Source organism: Conger conger, chromosome 4 (assembly GCF_963514075.1).
Source record: "Conger conger chromosome 4, fConCon1.1, whole genome shotgun sequence".
In the NCBI taxonomy this organism is placed as follows: domain Eukaryota; kingdom Metazoa; phylum Chordata; class Actinopteri; order Anguilliformes; family Congridae; genus Conger; species Conger conger.
This window is the reverse complement of record NC_083763.1, coordinates 27,048,011-27,075,699: the sequence shown is the minus strand read 5'-3', so window position 1 is coordinate 27,075,699 and position 27,689 is coordinate 27,048,011. Positions and strand designations below refer to the sequence as shown.

At 47.8% G+C, this 27,689-nt stretch overlaps 1 protein-coding gene across 2 annotated transcripts in view; it reads right to left on the bottom strand.

Annotated features, from left to right (window-relative positions):
• Positions 1 to 27,689, bottom strand: part of mpp7a (MAGUK p55 scaffold protein 7a) — a 131,371-nt gene that overhangs the window by 54,798 nt on the left and 48,884 nt on the right. For both annotated transcript variants that reach the window (XM_061238293.1, XM_061238294.1), the window contains 3 exons: positions 19,606 to 19,724; positions 7,410 to 7,487; positions 2,062 to 2,142 (listed from right to left, as the gene is read on the bottom strand). In XM_061238293.1, coding sequence (XP_061094277.1) covers positions 2,062 to 2,142; positions 7,410 to 7,487; positions 19,606 to 19,724 — 278 coding nt within the window. The remainder of the gene's footprint in view (positions 1 to 2,061; positions 2,143 to 7,409; positions 7,488 to 19,605; positions 19,725 to 27,689) is intronic.

Here is a 27,689-nt window from a genome sequence, read left to right as displayed (position 1 = left end):
AAGTGGCACGGAATCCAGCGGTGAAGCGTATTTTTCTGAAAACATCGGCGGAATGAGAATACCGAGAGGTACCGAGCTGTGGCGTTTCCTGTGGCGGAGAGGAACACACGCGAGTTGGCCGGAACAGACCCCCCACCCCACCGCCCCCGGCGGTGCGGCCGTGTTACCCACCGCCCCGGCTCGCATATTTAAGCTGAATTAGGCTTCCTCCGAGCCACCAATCGCACCTTTCAACAGCTCGGCCCCCTGGGCCGGGCATAAACCCGCCGGGCGGCGGCTTTCATGTCCTGGAAGCTCCGCTCTCAACGACCTTCACCCCGTTAACCTCTCCATTTTCTCTTTCCCCCAGCTCATATCAATCAAGACCAATATCCTAACCTTTCAGCGTCTTATCGTCAATGTCTGCTGTTCACCCACTACCCCCAGGTTTGCCTTGTTCCCCTGGCGGCTAATAAAAGTGCAGCCAGTAATGGCTAGTAAAAACTCGAGATCACAAGCAATGAAAGGTAATAACGATTCCGAGATGTTAATAGGTAGCACATGGCCGAGGCCTGGCTCGTGGCTACCAACGCACGCGTTCGCAACTGCTTTTCCCCCCTTTCTCTCTCTCCCTCCCTTTTCCTTTTTTGAAGGTTGACAAGTTAACTGAGCCTGTTACGTCTAGAAGGCAGTGGGCTGGCCCTTTAATCAAATTGTGAGCTAATTTCCGCATAACAAATTAAGCTCTCGGAACGGTCGTGCTACTTGTTCAGGGGCGGGCAACAGCCAACAATCTGACTGTACGAGGTCTACGGTCCTACTTGAAACACGTGTTTATTTTCATTATGAAAAATTTGATCCTAGAAAAACAGATTGGCCAAGCTTGACAAAATAAACCGAGAACACATTCTTGGCATCGACATCTCAACAACAGCAGTCCATAATTCCAAAAATAATTTTTTTACCCGCTTCTTCTTGTACAAAAAAAATGCACCATAACCCCCATTCTTACACTCTGAAGACACCGTCAATGTGGTAAGTGATGTTGGACAGAGGCCTACAACGTCTGTGCCTTCAAGGAACAGCCAGCTGCCATAATGGGCACTTTCATCACTGTCAATATTAGTCTTTCTAAAGAGCTTAATATGGACAAAATTTGTTTTTTCATGTGCAAATCATAAAAGGGGGAGGAAAATGCTTAAGCCTTGATTTATGTCCCTGAAACGAGCGGATCATTTCAGCACTAATTGGGAGTGATACAGTTACTATCACACAGAGCAGCCATTCACGGCGGCCATCTGCTTGCGTTTTGCTCAGGGCTGATTTACACAGTCGCGTTCTGGTGTCAGGTGCCCTCAGAGAGGTCCGGGGCCATCAGTGATGTTTTTCCAGAGCCTCCAGCCTTCTCCCAAAACCTAAATCTAAGGCTTTTGTGGTAACAACCAGTCACATGGGAAGGCAGATGGGGCATGTACAGTAACGTTTGGGCTGAGTTTTTGCTGCTCCTAAAACGGTCTCTTGAAGAAGAAATCGACAACATTTAAATCAGGAGAAGAGAAGGATAAATTTAACAACTAAAAATAAGAACTAGTTCCATCTCCTACTTAAAATCGATTTGACTAATTTCCTCTTATCCTCTCTGCCAAATGCAGTGCAGTTTGATGCGACTCATCTTATCTTCTTCCCCCGAGAAATGGCATATGCCATGCAACAAGATACTCCGATTGAGTGCGTTTTGGCAGAGCGCGGCTTATTGTGACATGCCTCAGAACATGTTCTCTGAGTCTCCAGTTCAGGCACAACTCTTTAGTTTCCCCCAGCCTGACATGTGGAACGGTGGTGAAGAGGAGGACAGCCCCAGAGGGAATAACTGAAAAGCCAAACTAAAGAATACAACATATCACAATTTCTGATGAGCCATCAATAAACGAACCCCAGGGAAATGCGATGGTGTGAAAGAGAGTGGGTTTCATAGCGTGTGTGTGTGTGTGTCACACTCTGAGGTTAACTGCCACATGACTAAAATGTAAAATGTAAATGACTGAAGCAGTCTGTGTGAGTGGTTGCAGGCTGCTTCCTCACCTTGACGTGGGGTTTCTCCAGCAGTTTGAGAAGTTCTCCTATCTCAGCACTGACCTCCTTGTTCTGGAGCTCCTGCGTCACCTGAAGAGGTAGGTGGGATTGTGAGGGAGAGAAAGACAGAGAGAGAGAAAGAGAGACAATGAGCACCAGCTTTGCCCCTCCACACACCGTCACAACACAGCAGTCTTGGTTATGCGCCGTTTTCAAACAGAAGCCATCGTGACGGTCTGTGAGGAAAAACAGGCCATCAATCAGGGCTTGTCCCTGCTCTCGGGCTCTCTAGACTGATGGGCCGCGGGCCTAAGCAGGACAGAATGGCGGGGGGGATGAGTCCCTGGCTTGATTTATGGTGACCTGGTGGAGAGCGACCTGTGCGCAGACAAAGAGGCGACTGTGCGGGAACGGGACCAGAAAGGGTCCTACGCAGTGTGGGGCCAGTAGAACGCTTCTCCAGCGAGCGCTGGTGAGAATTCACATGGCCTCTCAGAGCTGTCCTGCGGGTGGGTGAGTGGTGGGGGGGGGGGGGGGGGAGTCAGCCAGGGTGGGAACACAGAACCATGTACACACACACACACACACACACACACACCACACTCACTTCACCCCCTGCTGACAGAGGCTGTCTGGGTCCGCTCAGCCAGAGCGAGGCTGCAGTGCGAGAGCAGCGGAGCCCGGCCCTGCCCTCAGTGAGCGCTGTGGAGCGTAATGGTGATGGATAAAGTGCTGATGTGCGGGGAGGATGTGGGGGTGACTAATGACCTCTGGGTGAGGTGAGAGAGCTGGGGGGGAGGGTTGGGGTGGGGAAGGTTACTGAAAAGCTCAGCTGTGGTTGGGAGGCTGTCATCCCATTCAACTACCACCCTCCTCCTCTCCCTACCCCAAATCTCCCAGTCCCCCCTGTATAGAGCACCTCCCTCAAGGAAGCACACACTTCTGTTCTGAAGACGTTTCTACTTATAGGTCGAATAGGCTCTTAACTGAATGATGATTGCTCCAGTTTGCACACATCCCATCGTTCCCCAACCACTCCATCAAATACAAGAGGCCACTGCTGCCAGCCCAAGCCAAGACCCAGAGGATTGTGAGGTTAGCGTGCCGATAGGCGGAATGGCGGCTAAACGATGACTGTATGGAAAATACAACATATTTTTAGCGCTAGTAGTGCTATGAGTTAAACGGCTGTCGGTCACCTTGAGCAAATAAAGTCACTTGCAAGTCAGCCTCGTCAACCTTGCAACGATTACCTGGAGACGGCCGTAATGTTCCACCCATTTATTGTCTTCTGTAAAGGCCCTTGTTTCAAAATGTGGGGCGGGGAGGCTGGTTAGGAAAAAACAAGGCTGTTTCCGACAAGGAGGCGCACGCAACTCACGGCACCTCGATAAAATCGCGCTTTCCGCTCTCGCCAGACGTGCAATCTCCTTCAATGCGCCTCTCCTGAAACGCACACCCTCAGCAGTGTGGCTTCGCGTGTTTGCTCAGCTAATCTACGGCCCCCTAACTCTGAATAATGCACATTCAGAGCTTAGTTTGCTTTTCCAGCAGGCCTCCAAACCAATTACTTTATTTAAGGCATAAATCAGTAGAAGGCTGCTCAATTTAAATTACAGATGTCTGTTCCAATAACACTTGAGACTGCATTACGGTGTGCGATTTCTTGCTCCGAGAAATGTCACAGGAGCAGAGTGAAAGGCCATCACGACTGGGGTGACGCATTTGTGGGAGAGCGCAGATCCCAACACTGGGGAACGGTGGGGTCAACTGCCTGGTCTTCACTGTGGTCGTCTTGCAGAGGCCGTCTGTGCAGGGCCCACACAGTAACTGTATCTGTATATGAATACCCAGAGAGCCTACTCACCCCCTCCCAAACAGCTCCGTCTGTAAATACACTCGCCATGAGCCCCATAGCCTTGGCTTCACTTGGGTTCAATTCTGGGTCATGTGCAGTTCATTTCTGTAGGCCTTCTGTAAATGGCAGTGGTGGTGGCACAATGCGTTTCCTCTCACCAGGGTAGGAGGTTCTCATCAGACGGACAGCCTGAGCTCTCGTGAAGTACGTTGTGCGGCCTACAGTGTGGAATTCACTGGAGCATGCACACTGCATCTGCAGTGCACACTGCATAGGTGCAGGTGGTGTAGATTTGATGTGAAGATGGGGATGATTGGAAAGAATCCCTAAGAATGAGAAATGGGAGGAGGCACTGAGCCTACTCTACCTGCCTTTACAAAATCTTCCTGTGGTACCTGGAAATGTGCCTGTGGTATTCTAGTGACTTCATTGTGGTACCACAGGACAAGCTAAGTATCGCGCTTTATGTACCACACATTTACCACACACTTCATTGCCTGTAGTAATGTAAACCTTGAGTGTGAGGTGGTTGCTAGGGGACTGCAAACTCAACCAACGTTATAAACTTCAGTTGCCTCCGCCGATATATTTTTTCAGTGAGTTTCTTTACAATTGCCTCTCCATTAACACAGAAATATTAGCAAGTAAACATAATTGTTGTGATGACAACGGACAGAGCCACTGTTCCAGCTGGCGTTTTGAGTGATGCTGGTGCAAGGGGCAGGGTGGTTTTGTTAAGTGGGACCGGTTCCTTAGCTGCTGCTCACAGTGTGCACTGATGTGTATCGCAGTGCCTTTCAGTGGAGGGAGGACAGAAGCGCAAAAGGTCTGTGAGTGCTCTATATTCAGACAATATTTTACAACCAAACATAAATTAAACCTGCATTACTGAAACTCTAAACTCAAATGCATTTGCGGCAAGAAGCCCTCTCAACCATTCGATATTAAAGCCGACTTCCACAAGTTCAGCCCGAGTGGTAATCCGATGCAAAGGAACACTTCGTAAAAATACGAGTGCTCTGAGTAATTGGTCGCTGAAACCAGGACGCTATTACTTTTTTTTTCTTTTTTACTTTGATAAAAACATTAAAAAATTTTACTCTGATACCAGATAATCCCTCTGTGAGATTATAAAAAACCTTTTTATGAGGGAAGTACAAATTTAACAGTGTAACACTGGAGTGAAAAAACAGCAGAGGACGGCAACAGTCCCAGAGAACTGCAAAAATGGGCACTTGCCATTGCCCATAGGGGGAAATGGAAGAGAGAGAACCATATAAGTGGATCTGGACTCTCTTCTTAGAAACTCGCTGGAACCCAAGGGACCTTGTCTGAACTCCATGGCCCTGTACACAGTTGACAAATCAGATCTATATCATATATATATCTATATCTCATGCATGTGGTTACACTTGATTTTCATGTGCTACATATCCAATTCTGAGCATTTAGCAAGAGATGGCATTTGTCCTCGTTGCACTCAGTGTTCCATCCAACCAGACAGCGGCTCGACAACAGGGTCGGGTCCTGTCTGCTCATTATGGGATGCCGTTTGTCAGTTGAACACTAGCGAAAGGAGAAGAAGCATGCTGGAGCGTTTACACTCAGATCAGACACCAGCGAATCTGACCCAGACTATCTCCAGATGCGATTTAAATTGGATTTGGACAAATCCAATCAGCATCCGGTTACTTGCGTTTACGCTGCAGTCATCAAATGCAAAACGTATCGCATTTCGCAATAAATTAAATGCACATCACACACAAAAAAGTGTACATGGGGTATGAGAGACAAGTTTTTCACAACGTGACTTTCCCCCGACGGTATTGCGGCAGGGCTGTGTGGTGAGATTCTGGGTCCGATGACCTCATTGTGGTGGGGCTCCAGGCCCATGACATCACATTTGAGAACTGAATGTTGTGGCGTGCCACCCTGATGACCTCACTATGACCTCACTGTGGAAGCTGCATGCATGGTGGGACTAGGCCGGGCCACAGTGATCTGGCAGTATGAAGAGAGGCTGGTCAGACCTGCATCTCCAGACACCAGCCCTGTCCCTCTCATCCAAGCTAAAAAGAACCAAAAGCCTTTCCTGAGTAATTATCTGGAAAGCACACTGCCAGCCAGCCCGGGGAAGCCAAAACGTTAACGTGTACACAGCTCTTCCTTTTCTCCACGTCATCCTCCCCCTCCCTCCCTTTCCCCTTCTCTACCGCTCCCCCTCTTCTCCTTTCTGATTCAGGACTAATTAAGATGATGTATTGCCGTGCTTAACATTAAATGAAGAGAAATACTCCGAAGCACTTTGATTACAATAAACAGACCCGGAGATTTAAACAAAACCACAGGTCATTAAGCCATCGGCTTTTTCCCGTTCCGTCTTCCAGATGAGCCCTCGGTTTATACAGGTGTGTCGGCAATACAGACGCATGTAGCGTTTTAACGGTCGGCGGGAGAAACAGAGACGGCTCTTCTCGGGGCTTATTTCATAATTCCACGGGTGGAAAGGGGGAAGAGGGGGGTAAAAATGTTGACATCGGGAAACGAACCGTTCCGTCAGGGTTGACGGTTGAGATAATTTATTTCTCGGTGTGCGATTGCCGTTCGGACGGGGAGGAAGGGGGTCGATAAATCACAGCGGGCGGCCTAGCTCAGGTAAAGTCACGACAGCTCTTTTGCGGATTTATTTATACGATGTGCTCCATTACTTTTGTTTTATCTGTCGTTCGTCTGGTCCTGTCAGCCTCCCCATGATGCCATCCATCTTTATTTCAGCAATGCATTTTTGGACTCTGTTGTTCGTCTGATGTAACCAGTGCGACCGTTGCATTGGCGTATTTCTGTATTTCTGATCGGTAGACGCTAAGATTTAACAGGGAGGTCGGTGAGTTCTTGAGTGGGGGATTATCAGTTTGTGATGCAGGGGTGTAAAGGCTAATATATGCTTTGGCAACAAATTGTCTGCGACGTGTTTGTGAAGAAAACTTTATGCAAATTTGACACTTTTGACGCCAAGCCGACCCTTTTGACACCAAGCCGACCCTTTTGAGCGTCGCCGACAGGTGTCCTGTACCTGCAGATTTTTGTAAGGTCGCAGACGCCCGTCAGAAGTGTTGCACAGTTGTGAATGGTTGACTGAAACCACAACAAAAGGTTGCCATAACGAGGATACTAGTTTACTACGAGGCAACCTGTTTTTTATGAATGATTGTTTAAATACAAATGGCTAGCCAGCAAAATGAATGGGTTTAAGGAGAAGTTAGTTGCTATAGTAACAAAGTGCACTGTCTCTGAACTATAAATGCAGAATGTCATCGGAAAACATTCTGTCTGTAGACACTTTTGTTGTACGACACTTTGTCGCTGAACCATAAATCAGCCTTAAGACTCCATCTTGCCTGGTTCAGAGGTGGAGAAGGGGGAGGGGGTAGCATCACACTGAAAGCTCATTTAACTCCACATGAGTGGGGGACAGAGAGAAGAGGGGAGAGGAGGTTACCTCGTGGGCCAGATTCCCAGCACTGTCCAGGATTGGAGGGGGGCTCTGATCCTCATACTTCTGCAGCCTCTCATGGATCTGAAAGGAGAGAACAGACCCCGGGTCAGTCCTGTGGGTGCACCAGCCAGTCCACTGGGGTGGAGAGGAGCGCTGTACAAACACCACAGCCAGGCTTCAGCACTGCCCCTCCAAAACAGCTCTGAGGGTAACCTATTACCCTATTCCCCAGACTCCTACAGACACACACAGACAGACCCAAAAACTCACTCACCCCTCTGCCTCCCAGTCCAGTACTAGGCTTTGCACTTGCCAAGAGAGACAAGAGGAGTGATTGTCCTTGCATCAAGATGGAAAGCAAATGCACATACACACACGTGCACGTGTACGCACAAGCACACGCACAACAGCACTGAAAGCTAGAGGGAATTGGATAGCCTGGCTGAGAGGGAAATCACAGCACACATATCTATTTTCACCCCTAAATTACATAAAGCAAGCTGCATACTCTCATCAGAGCAGCGGAGATGGCCAAACAGTGGTGAAACTGGGAACTGAAGATTCAGACCCAGACCCAAGACTTAGCCCACACTCCTGTGATGTCTTATAAACTACATTAAGATTCACGATAATTCTATACTATAAAAATACAAAGTTTAGAACAAACCAAGAACAACCAGAAACAGAATGAAAGGGAGATGACATTTAGAGCTTGTTAAACAGTTAAATATCTCATGAGACAGGGCTTTGATATTGTAGACTCCTGGAACTTCCAAGAGACACGGGTTTATCTCTGATAGTTCATTCACACTCCTGCATATCCCTTACATTTATGGAATTACAATGTTCTTAATCGATTCAGTACTAGCAAGCCAAAAAAGTTTACACTAAGTGCACAATGAAAGTGTATTTGCATCAATTTGAGGGGTTAGACTGAGAATGAAGAGCCATCAAGAAGTCCAGACATGGGGAGGGAGAGGCAGATGAGCAGGGGAAAGCACACGAGGAAGAAATGGAAGCTTCTGGAATACAGAAATCAGGATTTTCCCCTAACTGCCTGTCAGCACAGCCCTGCCGTCACCCATGGCTCAAGATATGAAACCTCTAAAACAGTGCAATGAAAGGCAATGTGGTTGCCATACTATAGATTTATTAAAACATTTTGGCATTGCACGAAGCTTGGCATCGCAAGAAGCTTAGCACTCCAAAAGGTTGGTTTCAAGACTTGATGCGTGGTGCCTCATAAAAGTTCAGTATTCCGTTGAGATCAGCGGATGCTACTTTGCCATTTTTAGGATTTTAGAGGCTTTAGGAATATTGGCTCGTACCTTTAAGTCCGTTAGCCTGTCAGGTAAAAGAGCGCGGTCATGAATTTCCAACCAGGGATCCGGCACATGAATTTACACTGCATTTGAAGGTGGTTGCGTGCTCTTACAATAGGATTAACAGTAGAGTACAAATACGCATGCATGTCTTAATTCATCATGACAGCGGTGCAAAGTTTCTTTCCAACACCTATTATTCTTTAATTTTATTGGAAAAAAACGGAACCACACCGAGTTATTTCTGGCTGTTTTGAATGTTTTTTCAAAAAATAAAAAAAGCAGTACCATCCAATGCAATAACTGAAATGTCCTAATATTATTAAAGTCTTTTGCCCATGAACAAAGAATCAACATAAACATAATTATTATTTAGTGTAGCACAAATACAGACTGAAGACTGACTGGAACTAATGAGAGCATCTCAGTTCACAACCAAAATTAGCATTTCACCGAGGTGTACACCGTTGAGATGGAAAATATGAAGGCTCCAAGCAAAATACATCTTATTGCAAAAGTTTCTTGCACTTTGGAAACACCAGAAAATGACAGATGTGCTTGCTTTTTTGAGAGGTCATGAACAAGCGCAACCCCCCGTATAAAGACTTCTTTGGCACTACTGAACTTGCAGAATGATGTGGACATACTTTCAAGGTCTACAATTTTAAAGCCTTCCCAAAGTACGTATGAGGTGTATTTAACACCGCATGTCATCATTCATAAAACATTGCATTTAATGGCACTTCTGAGACTGCAAATTGCAATCCATTGTATATAATAACTGACTAAATGTTTTTGCATGGTAAATTACATTGGCAGGGGCATAAGCACAGCACTGGAGTTCTCAGAAAAGAACTCTCCTGACAAAACCTTTTAGACCAGGGCTGCCCAGCCCTGTTCCTGGAAATCTAACAACCTGTAGGGTTTCACTCCAAGCCCAATAAAGCACACCTCATTCAAAAGCTAGAGAACTCGTTGGGCAGCTAATTGGGTTAAGGTTGTAATGAAAATGTACAGGACGGTAGATGTCCAGGAGCAGGGTTGGGAAGCCCTGTTTTAGACAAATTATGTAAAAAATTATGCTGTTCTGTGAAATAGCAGACATGGAAAGTAGAAACTTGATAACACAGTCTTAGGAACAGTGAGGAATGATGGGGGAACAGAAGGATAAAATGGAGGGACAATGACTGGCTGAGTCACCTGCCACACAGACGATTTAACTGCTGCGGTCTGAAAATAAAATTACACAGGACTACAGAAGAACGTGCCAGTGGCACCGAGAGACAAAGAGGAAAAAAACGAGGAGAGTGGAAAATGCGATGCTGACTGACAACCCAAAATGGAGGAGGACATACCGAGCACCGCTGACCTTTACGTGTGTATTATAAATACATGCATAAACAAATGACTAACGCTCAGGATTTTTAACTGTTGAACAAACACCCTGGATATCAGTGGACAGCATTTAAGAAGGCTTGTGAGATGTAGAGACTCATTTTAATTTCCTTAGAATATATATATATATATATATATATTTTTAATCAGCCGTGACCACTGTACATACTTTTACATACCACTAATACATCTTAAAAAATGGTGCAACTATGCTAGTTAGTTTCAAAACTATGCAATTTCATGACTGACATTTCCAGTTCCGCACAAAGGTCAGTTTTGTGATTCCTGTCTGTGATTCTGCAATTGCCTACAACCCAGGGCCCTAGAGAGCTGGACAAATTTCCCAAATAGTTGTGAGCAAATCGCGGGACCGGATTGATCTTCACGGGAAGAAACTGGATCGCAAAGAAAAAAGTAGGTTACTTCACATGCACCTACAGATGGATTCGTTCAAGAGAAATTGTGTTACATACACCTGTCTTCGAATGTCAAACACACGTTGCCTGCAGGAGCGGCCCAGGAGTTCAAATCTGCATGCAGAGGAGACCCAGCTCTGCGTTATAAAACACTAAAACATTAACTGTGTCAGTCTGTTAACCTGCAGAGCACGGTCAAGTCACTCACTTCATCAAAAGGGGCTTGTGCTTACCCTCGTGCAGGGCTGAGGGAGGAGAGAGGAAGAGAGGGAGGGAAAGGAGAAAGGGAGAGAGAATGAGTGAGAGAGAGAGAGAAATGGAGATGGGGAAAGAGCACACTTTTGGAAGCACCATAGAAGTGAGAGAGACCAAGTTTCCCCACTACAGCTGATGAAGCTCACCAGGGTTCATACCTTGTCTAAAAGTGCATACCCCTCACCACATCAGACCCTCAAAGGCTTCAGTCAACCGTCTTCACGACTCATCACAACCCCTTCGACTCAAGTTCGACCTCTGGTGGCGAAACGCGGATACTGTGTCCGACAGGCACGGGGACAGACACGGATACACAAAGCCAAATAAAATACCATCGAATGGAAGGGGGAAAAAAGACTCTTTACAGTAAAATGTCACCATATCTGAGCTGCAGTTCCAGAAAAAGACATCTGCTTTGGTAGTTCCAACCCCAGGTCTGGTTAGTTACTGTGGAATTTGTCTGAGCGAACGTGAGATTAAATGCTTATATTTACAGTTCGAGAAGTGGTCCAATAGACTGTTCCGTCTACCGAAGAATACATCCATCTGCCGAAGTCTTGCATTTAAAAGCCATTACCGTGCTTTACATATCATAGCGAGCATTCCACGAGCCCCTGGCGAGCGGTCTGCTGGCAGCACGTCCGCCGTGTCGCGGAAAAACCACCCTTCGCTGGAAGGCTGGGAGCCCGCGTGTAACATACGGGAAAACGGAGATCGACGTTTAAAGAATGCAACTGAAATCAAAGAGAAATTACTGAGAGGAGGTGGATCCGTATATACAAAGCTACTCGTCTTTAAAAAGGGACGTCACGTTGCACCTCGAGAAGTTTCTGCTTGAGGAACGAGCACTTCCTTTAGATCTACTTCAGGAATGGGAAATCACGACTGCTCTCTCAGGAAGAGCAAAGGGCCCCTTCCTCTCGCTCTCAACCTCATTATAAAGCAGGAGCGCATGAACTGTCAGTTAGTTGGCGATATCCAAAATACCCTAGCAGTATGCCTAAAATAAATACAACTGTAAAAAATATTACTTGGAAAATGTACATATCCATCACTCTTCAGCTTTTTCCAGTGGATAACGATCCCATATCCAGCCGGGAATTTAGCACAAAATGGCCGCTAAAATTGGATAACGGCGCACAGGTTTGAATCTAACCTCAACCGCCTCATTTAATATCCAGCTGCACAAATGGATAATACATAAAAATGTAAGTTATGTAAGCTGCCTTGGATGAGGGTGTCCGCGGAGCTAGGAAGTAATTATGCACAACTACTCAGTTCCGTCTGAATTTATGGCGGAGGCTAGGAGAGCAATTAAAAAAGAATCCGAGACGAGCTGTTTGTTTTCCGACCTTCGCCGTGAGTGGGAGTGATGGAGCGCGCCACATCGCGGCTGTCGTTCGACAGGAGGGGGCCGACCCTGCCTCCGTCGTCCTCTGCTGCCGCATCTGGAGGGCGAAGCTCACGCCCCTGCACCGTTTTCGGCCGGCCCCCTTTGCCTGGTCGACAGCTTACGGCCCTCCTCGTGCCTCTCCGGGGACCCCTGACACTGGGGTGGTGGGAGATGATGGAGGCTGAAGCCTGCTGAAGGCTTCTGTAAGAGGGGCGCAGAAACACCCCCCCGGATCCCTCCCAAAGCACCAAGGGTCTGGCAGAGGGGGCAGAGGCGAGCCCGGAGGGCGGGATTGGGTTTCTGAGCGGGGGCCACGGGAGCCCTGGTTAACGTCCTGACAAGAGCTCGGTCTGACCCTCTGGTGTCGTTTCCATCTGCCTCTGCGGAAAAGCGTATCCGGTGTCCAGAGCCTGGATTAGAATGGCTAATCCAGAACACCTCATTAAGCGGGGAGAGTGAGACTGAGAGAGGAGGAGGGAGGGAGAGAGAGTGAAGAGTGACAGCGGAGATGAGAGAAGGCTGGAGGGACGGAGATGAGAGATCGAGAGAAGGAGCACGGGACAGGGGGATAGAGAGAAGGACAGAGCGACAGAGGAGAGAAGAAAGGATAGTGGAGAGAGATATAAAAGGAATGAGGGACAGAGGAGACGGAGAGGAGGACAGAGCGACAGAGGAGAGCGAGCGAGAGAAGGTGAGAGGGACAGAGCGGAAAGAGAGAAGAGGAGGGAACGGCTGTCATAACTGAGAGACAGAGAGAGGGGACCGCGTTTTGAGCCAAACATTCCTGCAGAGCTGGGGGCGCTCCCCAAGGTCCACTGATCTCCTTCAAACTCTGCCAAGACGCCCGCCTCTCAGGGCGCACACACACCAGAGCAAAAGACCGTATTTCAAAACAAACCACCACCAACCGCCACCACCAGCTCCTTCCCCTCCGACTCGCAGGGCCAAAGTACGCAACCAGGCATAATGTTGCCACAGAGGCCGGCCATGGTGCTGCGAGGCACTGCATCCGGCGTTTTCCCATCAACAGCAGCGAAGCGCCACTGTGCCTATCCTTCCTGCCGTGCTACACAAACTCTCCCCAAAGACCGACGGCCTGTGGTCGATGAGAAAGGGCTTCCGGTTACAATACCGAAAATACGCAAATACGATAACCCTTTCTGAGGGGGAAATTTGGGGGGTTCCTTGTGTTTCTACTGGATTAACATGGAAAGTTGTGGTACAGTATGCTTGGTAAATGTGCCCTGTGTAAATGAGTGTGAGTTAGGAGCCGTCTGCAGAGAGGATGGAGAGAGCAGGCCCCCAGGTTCCAGTGACGGACGTGTCAGGGTCCATTTCGATATGGAGGGTTAAGAGTGGACAGGGCCCTGTCTTTACACTTCTGAGCAGGAGCGCGTTGATTTAGCATGGCAAAAAGAACTGCACACACGCATTCACACACTTACACATAGAGCAGATGGTACAGTGCCAAAACAGTTATAAGCTATAACCCCAACACAGCAAGCGAACACCTTCAGTATCATCTTCTCTTCCACTGAAATATTTCATATTCCATTTTATTAAATTTAACAACCATTTATTAGCATTTATTAGAAAGGCTGATCTAAATTATTTGAATGCCAGCTGATTGCAAATGAAAGTAAATATCGAAATGAAACTGCAGGGAACGGCTCAATTACTACAGGGAGTGAAAAGGACCCTGTCATCTACAAGGTCTTTGGAGGGGTCAAAGGTCATTCAGAGATTCAACTCCTTAAGCCTAGTACACAATATGCGTTGTGATGATGTCAGTTCAGTAAGTTAAGATAACCAATAAGATTTGGGTCATTCAGGAATTGCCAACAAAAAAAAAAGAAAAAAAAAGAAGAAAGAAACAGTTGGTTGCTTAAGGTTTCATGCAGGTTAGCGCTTTGACTAAGCTTGGTTGGATTAGATTTTTTAAAATTGGATCTTTCACAAAGTTTACTTTTCTTCTCATATTCTGTCATCTAAATTTTTTAACATGACGTCGGACAATTTCAAAAATAAGAAGAATTTAATTCTTTGAAGTATGAGCTTCATGGTCCCTCCACACTCTTAATTCACCGTTTGAAATCCACTTGAGAGCACCGCACCAGAAGAAACATTAAAACTGACGAAGACAAACTGGAAAAAAAGAAACTCTGAACTCAAATGTTTCACATTATTGCTTTTATCCAAATGAGAAATGAGCAGAGGGGGACTTTGGTTGCTCCTTAAACTGTTTTCGGCAAGTCCTGTTTTTGTGGAAATTTGTGGCCCTTGCACCAGTGTCACTGACGGATAGGAATCACTGCATGGTTCCGACATCACCACCGAGTCCAGGGGTGATGACAAAGTGCACTGCTGCTCTAGGTGCGTGCCAGCCCTACACCACAAACTGTGCCGTTGACCAATCATTATACGAGTAACCTGCTGTAACTAACTTGCTGTAAAAAATGTAATCACAGTTCGGCTTGTAATCACAGCTTCAATCTTCAGTAACGTTTCCCTTTTTGTCTACCAGGACCAAATGCAGGCCGTGGGACCTGGTCTGGTCTTCTGTTTGGACACAAACCACCAGGTACAGCACATGCACGCAAGAGAAAATGATTTTGTCCAAATCACAACAGGCTGTGAACCCCAGCCAGTCCACGCATTGCTGACCCCATTCTTCACTCAGTGGACCACCGTGCCATTTAAGGATGCATTTTCCTTTGGTCTCTACACAGTCCCCTCAGAAATCCATCTCAGGTCACAGAGGACTTTGCACAGAGACATACCTCGTCCGTCATCCCCTTGTCTCTCCGCTTGGAAAGGCCACTGAGAAGTGTTTGCTTGTGCACGCCAGGTACGGTCCCCCGATATTCACGCTTCTCCCCTGAACAGTTTTTTTATACACATCTGAAGACAGTGCAGCTCTACAAGCAATAACATATCGAAAAAATTCAAATAAATAAAAACGCGCGGACAGGAGTATTAGTCTCAAACCGTAAATAACATTCCTCATTTTCAATAAGATAAGAAAATAAATTCTCAGAAAAGCCACAGAAGGGATTGTGGGAGGCCGGAGAACAAGCCTCACACAGAAGGTACACGCGTACATTTATAGAGCGGCACAGACACGCGCGACCGCGAGGGTAACGGAAGGCTTTTTTCGGCCGCTGCGTGCCGAGGGCGGCGGGTTCGCAGGCCGCCCTTTTCCAAAAGCAGCCCGGGTCCGTTTGCTCTGGGTCCTGGAGGGACGAGGCGGGAAGGAGCGCGGCCGCGGCGAAACAATAAACAGCCGTGTCCACGGCGACCCCTGCGGGGGAGGCGCTAAGCCCGCTAACCGCAGGAGGTGAGGCTGCGCTCCCTCAGGTGGGGTCGTCTTTCCCGGCGACCGGAGAAACGCATTACCGCCCGGTCGCGGTGCGCGCCTTACGCAGCTCGGGGGATGGATCAGGCTGCCGCCCGAGGTGCCGGATAAGCTTTGGCCGGGCCACCGGGAGGGGGAGGCGAGGCGGGGAGGAACCGGCGGTTCTGCTCCGCGGTTCGGCGCGGGCGCCGGTCCAGCCTCCGTGCGGAAACACGGGAACACTGGAGGCTGCCCTGGGAAGCAGGTGTCTGGTGTTCGGGGGTGTTAGAAACAGCACCTGGCCCAGCTTGTGAACTCCTGACCTGGCCCTTACACTGCTCCCCGTCTGCCCTCCAGCCTGACAGAACAAGCAACCCCCCACCCCAGAGAAAAAACTAAAAACTGAACAATAACTAAGCGATGATGACCTACATAGAACTTACATTAGTCATTACATTCGTCATAAATTTTTCCGTTTTTCTTTCCCAGTTGCTTTCCTAGTAACTGTGTGGAATTCTGGGAATTACACTGAAATTCAATTAATATTCAGTACATATTTTGCTGCCAGAAGACCAAGGGACCAATCCTGAGGGGCTGATTTAACATCGCTGGGGTTATATAATTTACCTGACATTGTATCCATGGAGTTTACACAGGGGTCTGTGATAGCAACAGCTGACCTTGTCATAGCTTTATTTCCCATTTTTAATATTATTTATGTGGGTCCGGGCGTGTATGTTTGTCTGTGTGTGTTCTCCCCCCCCCCCCCCCCCAAACTTGCCCTGATGTAGAATTTCAGGCTAGTTCCACTGCAGCAGTCAAAACCAGCGTTGACAGAAACTTGGTCTCGGTGCCGAGCACCTGAAACAGGTGAAAATTAAACGCTGTATTATATTTCCTACCGCTTTTCGGAAAGCCAGCACAAAGTTGGCAGACGCTCCCGCAAGATGAGGAATGTATACGAAAAGCCCACTTTAAAACACTCATACTTTAATTGGAGAGGAAGACGGGGGGGAAGTATCCGTATCAATTCAATCGGCTGTCAGCTTTCATCGTGAAATTTGCAGTGCGTTTGAGCGGTCTGCTGTTACTTGGTAAAGGGAAGTGTGCTTTTAACAGCTACGCTCCATTACGTCCATTTCACCCTGGAACGTTCGATGGCACAACCTGATATTCAGAGAACGCATGGGGGGGTTGAAGGGGCTGGGCGTGTTTTGGGTTGTGTGACAGGTGGTGAAAGGAGATAGAATCGAAAGGAGCCGGGTCAGAGGCGGGGGTCTCCACAAACACCCCCCCACCCCCCACACCGATGCAGGATGCTCTACAGCTTCCAAGGTAAGGGCTGATGGCTTCCATATGAGCGGGTCTCCATTCAATCTGTCAGATTACGCTAATATTTTACTTTACCCTTGTCCCAGCCGGACCTGGGTTAAAAGAGTATTTGTTTTGAATACTCTGGTCTGGTCCCAGCACTCCCACCCAAACCGAAGCACCCCTGCCCCCCAAACCCAGCGCTCGTGCCAGGCCCATCGCCAGTGGCAACAGGGTAACATTAGCCGCATTATGAACACGAGCGGTCAGGTGAGGTAGGCACAGTCTACCTGCCTCAGTCTCCTGCAGCGGGCAACATTAATCGTCGCCAAACCCCCAACTTTCCAGACGGTAATTTTGCCAAGTAGGAAGCGGGAATAAATTATCTTGTCTTCCCTGAAGAGGAATGCACTCACCTCTGGGCAAGGCCGGTTTACCGATCACTCTTCTTTACTGGGGTGTATTTTACCCCACGGTAGCTTGGCTGCGCTACACTGCTTTAGATATTTATAGATTGCGGCAAGACACAACCCAGATGCGAGCCAGAGTGGCACTGATACAGATGCTGGAATGGAGTTGATACCGTTTAACAACCAAAAAAATGCCCGTCTGTGAACAATCTATGAGGGCTTTAACCTTTAGTATTTAATTGGATGTTCCCCTTGCCAAGCCGTTCGTAGTGTTTTAGGAGAAGACGAGGAGGGGAGAGCGGATTCCTCTGGCCCTTTTGGCGCATAATGCTGGCTTCTCTCTCTCAGACCCACAGCTGGCATTCCTACTGTTCCGGAAAGCTGTGTTCGCCTGTTGTCATCTGGTCTCAGACCCGACTAGCGTTGTCACGGTGTGAGATTTTCAATAACCTTTTATCGTGTGATACCTTAAAGAAATATCACAGTTTTATGGTATGATGCAGCCATTTATAAAACTAAAAGTAAAAATTTAAAGTGAAATTTATAATATCATTTATAAAAACAACCCTATCAGCAAATGGTACACTGCAGCTGCAGCTTCAGCTGGCATTATCAAGGTGTATCCAGGAATCTGACAATGTATGTGTAGCGTAATTGCTGTTACTAACAATAGGCTTAATGCTAACAAAAGTAATGAAAAACCCCATAGACGAGCTAGCGGAAATTAGTTTAATAAATAATTACTTCACGAACCAAATGAAACAAAATGATCATTTATGTCGCGTAAAGCATACATATATGGGCACGTCATAGATGGAGATATAATATATATAAATGTCAGTGGTGCAGAAGCCATCAGATCATACACTGTGAAACAACTCCAGAAGCGACCACCACCACCACCGCCCACCCATCCTACCTCAGCTGGTTGTGCGTGGTCTTGGGGTCCAGTGACAACCCTCCCCTTACCACCCCCCACCCCAGCATCCAGTACAGGATGGCCCATTAACCTTTGGTCATGCGTCCCACAGAAAACACATACAATCCATGTGGCGGAGGGAGAAACAGCGCTATTGTGCTCACGCGTGTGCATGTGTTTTGCATAAGAAGCGGTTACACATACACACAAAAGCCCTGTTTTGTGAGGACTCCAGATCAGGAAAGGACAAAAGCCTGTGGGAAAACATCAATCTCTACGCAGACCAAGTGAAACATGTATGATATGTACAGTACAGAACACCAGTTTTAAAATATAAGTAATTTTATTTGTCATTTGGGGAATGGGAGAAAGGCCCTGTGTCGACACTAGTACTGTCAAAATACTTAAATTCGGTATCGCAAAGCTGTGTCTAAACGACTCCACTCGCTCCATGCAGTTCACTGCGTAATTTATTTTTCATTTCAACGCCGTTTCTCATGACATTGGATACGGTGTATAGAAGCAGTTGCAAAGTCATTTTGAATTTGAAATGAAATGTTTTTGCCAACACAGCTAAAAAATTTGAATCGTGTTTTGAAAGCCGTGCGAAGCACGCCGAATACGGACAGGATAGTAAGAAGAAAAAGAATAGTATAAAATAAAAAGCATTTGGCCGTCTCATGTCCCAGCCGCAAGTCTCGTCTCAGGCTTTTTAAACCATTCCATAATTTTGAAGCATTAACATGCATGCACTGGCACAAAACAGACCCGGTATAGGTAAATTAATAAAGAAAATCTTTTGCACAATGGGAAATGGTTTGCATTTCGTGTCCCTCCCCCCTCAAAAGAATGACTTGAATCGAATCCACAAGCTGTTGTGTACTAACACGCAGCTCTTATTTCCAAATGGCTTACAGTTTACCCTCATAGCATTTGGCGCCTGCGACCGGTTGATAAGGAGATCCGCTACAACAACAACTAAAGCAGCACAGCTAAAGCAGCGCCCGGCTACTGCCGCGCCACCCTGGCACCGGTAACGCCGGGAAGAGCCGTTTCCAGGAGCCTCTTGCCCCTCTCTCCCCCCGCCCCGCTCCTCCGGTTGAGGGCAGACGCCATGTGTTTCGCTCATTAGCGGCGGACGCCAGAAAATAAAGCGATCGAGTGTGCTCATCTCTATATTTCTGGAACCGTCCGTTCTGACGGGGCCTGCCGACACCGCCCCGGCCCCCGGGATAAAGAGCCCTTGTGCGCGACGGAGGGGAGGGTAAACAGAGACGTAGAGCGAAGGAGAGGGAGGAGAGAGAACGTAAGGGAAACTGACAAGAGGGACACAAGACAAGAGGGGCAGACGGAGAGAAGAGACAGGGAGGGAGACGGAGAGATGGAGGGGGAGATTAGAAACGGGAGAGAAGGAGAGGGAGAAGTGAAGGAGGAGAGGGTTTACCTTGACCAGTGAGTGGAGGCTCTGCTCCCCGAACATGTCCTGCAGAAAGGCACAGTCCTCCGGGCTGCCCAGATGAGGCTGGAGCTGGGAGGGGAGAGTGACCAGCAGCTCGTACAGACCTGGGGAGGAAGAGGAGGAAGAGGAAACCAGGCAGTGAGCCCATTGAGGGTTTTTCTCCCACACACAAACATACACACACACACACACACACACGTGCACACATACTCACACTTATGCACACACACGGTCACAGAATTAAACAGATACGCAATCAGTCACGAACACACACACACAAAAACATGCCCACAAACATGCACGCACACACACACACACACACACACATACACACAGACCACGGCTCTCCGTCCACCTCTCACACTCACACTTTCTCTCAGACTGCACTTTTCTCTGACAGGACTCTCTTTCCCCAAACTGAGAATAGGTAAATGGATTAGGGCTGTGAGACCCTGACCGGACCAAGCACTGTGCCCTGAGTCACCCCCTTTCTTTCTCTGAGGATTTCCCAGTCCACAGTGCTAAGAGACAGGCCCGCCATCCCACAGTGGGCAGGTAATAACCCACGTCCTTTCACAGCCTCCACTTCCTCATATTGTTTCAGTCTTTCCTGTTGTTTCAGGAACTCTGCCATCACATAAAAATAAAAACGAGAGCAGCTCTCGTGCAGATTTACGCCTTTCCTGCAACACTCCGAAACAATTCAAGCTTTTTTACGGCCTTTTTCCACATAAAACCACCCATTTTAAATTGCACAGATACGGCACATGGTGTGACGTCAGAGGCTACGCTAACAGCGGTGTCAAGGCCTCGTGACGGATACATTGTTTGGCTGATAACAAAAGGCTGTGACGAGATCAAAGCAGAGTTCAGTTGTAAAATAACATGACTCACTTTTGCACATTTGCCCATTTACACCAAATTCCTGCAGTATGCTGCTAAAGAAAGAAAAAAAAAAACAGCCTGGGGCACAGATTGAAGCAATGATGAATTCTGGCATCGCCAAGTGTCTCCGGGCCATATGAAGATCTTTAAACAAACACTGGTAATAATGAATTCCATAGAGGCTTACTCCCGAGCTTAAAAGAATGGATTTCTTAATCCAATTTAAGGAGAAACAGACTAGGGCCGATGGTTCCAAGATTAGGGGGAACCCTACGAGGAAGCACTGATCGAGCAAGGGCGGGAGAGAGGCGGTTAAAGGGCGCAGCGAAGCTGCATCAGATAAGCCCGGCCCGTCCCCGGAGGTGTATTTAAACAGGGGAGGGGGAGATTAAAGGCAGATCCGCTTCGTGTGGAGCCAGGGGCCCGGGCCCAGCACGGGGTCCCCAGGAACCCCCTCGGCCCGGTTTCCATCAAAGGACCCCCACACCACAGGGGAGCCTCCTGCCCACAATGCACATCACTTCGCCCGCGCTCTCTGGGAAAACGGGTCTTCCTGTCGTCTGTACTCGACACTTGCTCCCAGGGGCGAGTTCGCTAATGCATTACCCCCCACCGCACAGCGATGAAATCTCTGGCCTGTGTTTGCTTGACGCTTGGCCCCGATTGGCTAAAAGGGAACTTTTGGCTCGAAGTTGATTGAACCGGCTGCTCACCTACAGTACAGAAGCGATATGAAATCGGACTGGAGCCAGGGAACCGCTCGTTACTTCACCAAGGGTTGTCGAAATAGCCGCTGCCGTAGGGACGACCCCAGTGGCTAAGATACATGACTGGGACCTGGAAGGTTGGTGGTTCAAGCCCTGGTATAGCCATGGTAAGATCTTGAGCCCTTGAGAAAGGCCCTTAAACCCACAGTGCTCCAGTGAGGATTGTCCCCTGTTCAGCATAATCAACTGCAAGTCACTCTTGATAAAAGTGTCAGCTAAATAATGCTGTTGGCATTCAGAGGCCTAGAGACAGCAGTGTGCGAGGGGGGGGGGGGGGGGGGGGGGGCAGGGAGGGGAACTGGGAGTGGCCCTCAGAAGGGGTGGTATCTGTCATCTGCAATAACCCGGTCAGACTACTCAACCCCAGGTCCGGCTGCAAGGCATCTGGTCCCCTCATTAATTTACAAGCTGGAAATTTGAATAACATGTCATATTAAAAAAGATTTAAAGGACACAGGATGATGTTAAGGGAGGGAGATGTGGAAAAACCATCACGGCTCCAGACCCTCGTAAGAGCCTATAGCAGGGCCCCGGCCGTCCACTGTCACACCCCCTTCACCCCCCCTACACCGCCATGAACCACCTCCCCAAAACACTCCCCTCCCCCCTGACCGGCTTGTCACCCACCAGGCCCGGCAGAGCACTTGTTCCATACATTTGGAAAATTTCGAATAACTTGTTTTTACATTTTATTTTAATGCCTCTGTATGGGGAAGATATCAATCGTGGATCTGAGGTTTAAATGTCAGGACAGGACAGCACTGTGCTCCAGTTGGGCAACCTGACAGACCAGGCTCACCGTGACATTTAACACGGCCTAACTGTCAGGGTGTAGCGCTGTCTCTGAATTCACCACGGCACCGGTTTCTGCCCGCTACTGCGAGTTGTCCACCACAGATGAGTGCCGTTAAAAGGAGCCGCAATATGGAGAATGGAGAATGCAGGGCTGGGCCTTGCTTTACCCATGCGGAGTGTGTAATCACGCTTACATCACCTCCTGTGGACAGTGCAGGGAAAACACATCAGCATAATGAGCTCTTCCGCCCCCCACACCACTGATGGCCTTCTCAGATCCTCCGGTACAGGTCCTCTAACAGGCTACTTCAATGAGTTTTACACACAGAAACAGAGAAACAGGGCGAGGGAGAGAGAGGGAATGCAGAGAAAGGGAGGGAGAAAGAATAAATGAAATGGACAGGGCCAGAGGAGGAAGTGACAGGGCCAGAGGAGGAAGTGACAGGGCCAGAGGAGGAAGTGACAGGGCCAGAGGAGGAAGTGACAGGGCCAGAGGAGGAAGTGACGGGGCCAGAGGAGGAAGTGACAGGGCCAGAGGAGGAAGTGACAGGGCCAGAGGAGGAAGTGACAGGGCCAGAGGAGGAAGTGACAGGGCCAGAGGAGGAAGTGACGGGGCCAGAGGAGGAAGTGACAGGGCCAGAGGAGGAAGTGACAGGGCCAGAGGAGGAAGTGACAGGGCCAGAGGAGGAAGTGACAGGGCCAGAGGAGGAAGTGGCAGGGACAGGCTCGCCCCTGACCACAGGGAGGCCTTGTTTCCTCTCAGCTCGGCTCCTGACATCACGTCTTTACAGCACCGCACCATATTTCCAAGCCTCAGCCTGCGACCACTGTCATTGTAAAAGTGAAGTACACAGTCCAGCACAATGAAGGACAGTACTGCTCTGGGGGGGGGGGGGGGACCTGCCATCTCCAGGAGTGCAATGTAAACCATTTTACATGGTTTCTTCCATTTGCATTACTTGACAAAACAAATGTCTTTTATTACATCGTTTGTTGGGTGTCCACATGAAGAGAGCTGTCACTTCCGCTTCCCTGTTAAGTCTCCAGACACCAGATACACCCATAAATTTGCCCTCTACTCTTCACTGCAATAAGTCAGAATTGGTTTATGATCACAATATAACCTCTCAAAGCATGTTCTGGTGACGGTCTTGGGCCATTGAGACCGTGAGCATCTTTACAGTGATGTTTTTCATCTGTGTTGGAGATTAGCTTAATGTACACACTAAAGTGATGCCGGTCACGAGAGGAGGTTCACCCTTGGCTCTATTAAGATGAAGGGCCAGGGATCGCCCACTGTTCTGAAGAAGCAGCCGTTTAGCTCCTCTGTCTGTCAACACAGTTGGTTGACTGGAAATGCAAAATGCTAATGGCACTCACTTAGCAAAACTGTGAATAAAACATGCAGTACAATAATAATACTAGATACAAGACAAATATGTATTCAAATTTAACACTGAAGAGTTAATATACCATTATAAATTACGCAAATTCAGTTTCAGAACATAAAAAGATTGCTCATGATAAATTAGTGTCTGAACAAGACAGCAATCATTAGAAATCTGCACAGCAAAAGCACAATAATTAAAAGCAGTGGAGCTTAAAGTACAACAGTGTATTTCTCATCTGGCTCATTTACAGTGATCACATTTCTAACTTCCCGGACTGTTTTGCAAAATGAAATGGATGAATATAAAAAAATGACTTATTTAGTACTTTTAGTACATTTGTGCAACAATACCCTACAACAGGTGCACATAAATGTTCCTAAATCCCAAATTCATTTTTACTGGAGAACAAACATTTCCATTTTCAAAAGAATTTCCATCTTTATATGAACAAAAACAGGGTCGATAATGAGTCCGGACATATTTCTTAGACAAGCCCTGTGTAATGTACAATATGACAAATTTTTCTGAATTTCACAAATAGAACAATCCGCCCTGAACAGTATCCCCTCAACATTTAATATTTCTAACCAGAAAACTTTCATATCAATTTCACACAGTGTCTAGAGAAAATGAAACCGATTTATACTCGAGCGGCCTTGACTTTCCCTGTGCAGGTGCAGAAGGAATGATTTGACTTAACCAGATAATTACATACTGGATCTCGAACATATTAAGAGAATGATCTCCTCAGAGCTTTTCCAAAAACATTTGGATGTCTTGAGGGTCAATGTTTCAAACTTTTTTCTTCCAGAAAACATGTCACAGACAGTCAAACTTTGATAATAAATCTGATAAAAGAAACAAGTAAAAATGTAAAATGTAAGAAACGTGACTGCTAGACTCGATGGACGGAAAGGTCCCTCCCTAGTTCTTCACAGCTAAGACGGTGGTTACCAATTGACCCCTTTTAAACATTTATTGTGGCATCATGTCTTCTTGCATGTTTTTAATGTGTGTCCACTGTGTCAACTTCTTTTAAAGCAATAATTTTTAGCGCTGAAAAAAAATAAACCATCCAACAATGGGAGACTGACTTAAGGCTTGTTGACTTAAGGTATCAGTCATACTGATGGTGCATCTCTGAAGAGGTCCCTTTAAAACCATAAACACTGCATTCACAGCGGTCATGATGACCCATAACCACAGGGTGCTCACTGTGCTGTCCATATATATATATGGCTGGATTAAAAACATGTGATATACATTAATAAATAAATCGGTTTTTTTTCAGCTTGGATTTGGCCTTTTCCTCTTAGGTCCAGACAACCCTTCTCTGGACGCAGTTTCTCACATTGTTTGCGTCTTCCAGTAATTGCAGCACAATGCCTAGCATTTCTATTCCAAATTTCCAGCTTTATGGGAGGAAACAGTGAATTGTTAGATCGCCTTATGGAAAAATGACCCTACGAAGGCCATTCCTGGTACAAGCCACATTTCTCTAATCATACAGAACCTTTACTGCACGTCACCAAAAAAGAAAAAAACTACAAAGCAAAGGCCTTGAAATCAAATGTAGCTCACAAAGAGGTTCCAGGCTGAAGGCACTTATCAAAGCCTCTGGCTCGGGCCAAGCTTTTCAGAATGGATTTATTTATTTCTCGTGGTGCTATGATCAACCACTACTTCACTGGCCTCAAGTCTACCCAACAGTTCGTCACACACCTGTAGACTTCAAAAGAAGCTTTCACCACAAACTGAAAAGCAAAGGTTTGGCTAATGACCCTAATTGAATGCATGCACACTGCGTACCCTTACTGCAGTCGACGATACCCAAGTTCTCGGGCCAAACACATTCTTTTTGTTTTATGCTTTGCTCATGTCTATATCGGAGTTCTTTTCCTGGTGGCCAAAAAAGCTGAAAGTTTTGGTTCGCCGACTTCGAAAAGCTGACACTTCGCCTCTTGGACCGCCGGAGAGAGGTGGGACGAGCGTGTTGAGGACCCCCACAGTGGACCGCCGAAGCTAGCGCCAGGCTAGCCCCCCGGGCCCCTGGAGCGATGGGTTCAGGGGTGGGTTTCGGGTTGCTCTTCTCCAGATCTGGATAAATAACTATCCCCCTGGTCTGGGACAGGCTCCACCACTATAGACAAAACACAGGCCACAGCGAGGAGCCGGGCCCAACGACCTGCCACGTCCGTTTATCACAGAAACCCAGTCCCTCCTACGCACTCCGGCACAATGCACAAGGTCTCCGTTTCAGAAACATTGAGCAAATTCAAGGAAAACAACACCATCCAAAGCCCGCACGGTGCATTCACGTTGACAAAGCCACATGTTCCGTTTAAAACGCAAACAGAATATTCTAGAAAATGACAGGAGGAAAAAATATTAAAAGTTTCCGAAAGTTGCTTATTTTCGATCGTGTGTGCAACTGCCTTCAGAAACGAGCGTCTTGTTAATACAGTTATGGCCACTTTGTGCTGCAAAGTGTTCACGGTCCATATGCTGTGATGACCTATTTAGTTCTGTGTGTACTTTGGATGGGGACAGAAGAGGATATCACGGTCATCCCTTTAACAGTGCGCGCATATATAATTAAATAAATTTCCACCCCTTTTCTTTTTTTTTTCTCTCCCTCTCCCCAGTTTGCTAAAAAATGAAGTGGAAATTTTCATTCTGATGTAATTGGAAACAGGGACACTTTCCAGTGGCAACAAATTCTTGTGTTACAGCACTGTATTCCTATGGCGGGGAAGGCTCGTTCCTGGGAGGAGGACAAATGGCAGGGAATGGACGAAGTGCTCCCGTAGCGAACGCCGTGCTCGCGCCACGGATTCCAGATGCTCGGCATTCCTGACATCAGGATGGAAAAAGTTACCGTTGGTCTACAGAAATTCAATATGACCATTCTTGTCATATCCCTCATAGCTCCCGTTATTGGGCCGCGGGTCTGTGGAAGCAATAGGGCCCAGGCTTTCTTAAATGATAAAAAAGTAAGGATCCCTGCGTTCGGTTATCAGACCCGATTAGAAAAGCGTTAGTTTGTTTGAAACGAGTGGGAAGGGAGAGGATGCGGGCCAGAGGGGACTGCTGAAGGCGCAGGCTCTTCCATTAGAGGGCGTATCTGCAAAAGACGTTTGGGCTTCAAGGCTTCCCCCCGAAACTGAGCCCTCCCGTTTCGCTGTGCCCCCTGAATGATGAACACGGGGGCAGGCTTCATATTTTTACCGCTGCGCAGGGGGTGATAAACACATGCGATGCGCGCGCGCACGACACGGTAAAGTTTTATAGGGTTAATAAACGGCCGTTGGGAAGGTGGGGGTGGAGTGGGCCTGCAGCAAATGTCTTCCGTCTTTCCGTCGAGAGTTTCTACCGGGGCGCAGTGCGTAGTGCGGCCTACTTTTGAGCCGTATGAAAACCCCACTGTGTGAGCGGTGGTTTAACCCCCGGCCGTGGTGCATCCTGAGCCTTGCTCCCTTCTCTATCTGTTACTCTCTCAGCTTTCTACCTGTTTCTAATGCTTTTAAATACCGGGGGTATCCCTGAATGGTATCCCTCATTGGCTCGGTGCTTCAGCCATTGGCCGGATGGCTGAGAGAGCAGAGCATGTTCACACCACCGTTCCACAGCCACAGTGGGAATTAATACACACCATGATGGAAAAGTAGAAACCAAACAGCAGCTACAAGATTTGCATTCGCTGAGATGGTGCAAACCTTATGAAACAGTGCTGACCAGCAAAGCTGTAACAATGTGCGCATATTGGGGATTTGAGCCTGAGGCAAAGGGGTAGCCCCCTTGATGTCTGGTAAATGTAGGACGCTGTCAAAATAATGGGAGGTGTCTACTAAACCCAAGCCAGGGAGAGTGGAGCCTCTACTCATTCAATTCTGAGGTGGATGGTTCATCCATCCATCATCTTCACCCCACCTCCTTCCCCTGGCCTTCTCAACCCCTCAAGTTTTGAGCCTGTCCTTCCTGCCTGGGGACGCGAAGGAGAGGCAGACACATGGGAGCCATTCAGTCCCCTGAGGGGACAGCCTTCTCTGAGGCTGGCAAACACGCCCTCCCTGGCCTCGCTGGTCTCCTGGAGCCTCGGAGAAAACCACACCGTGAAGCGGAAAGCCACACGGACACCGTTTCGCAAACACATGGCGACCGATGGCAGAAAACAGATGGTGAACTGCGGACTGGGAACCACGAGAACACCGTGAGAACTGTCGCACACCCA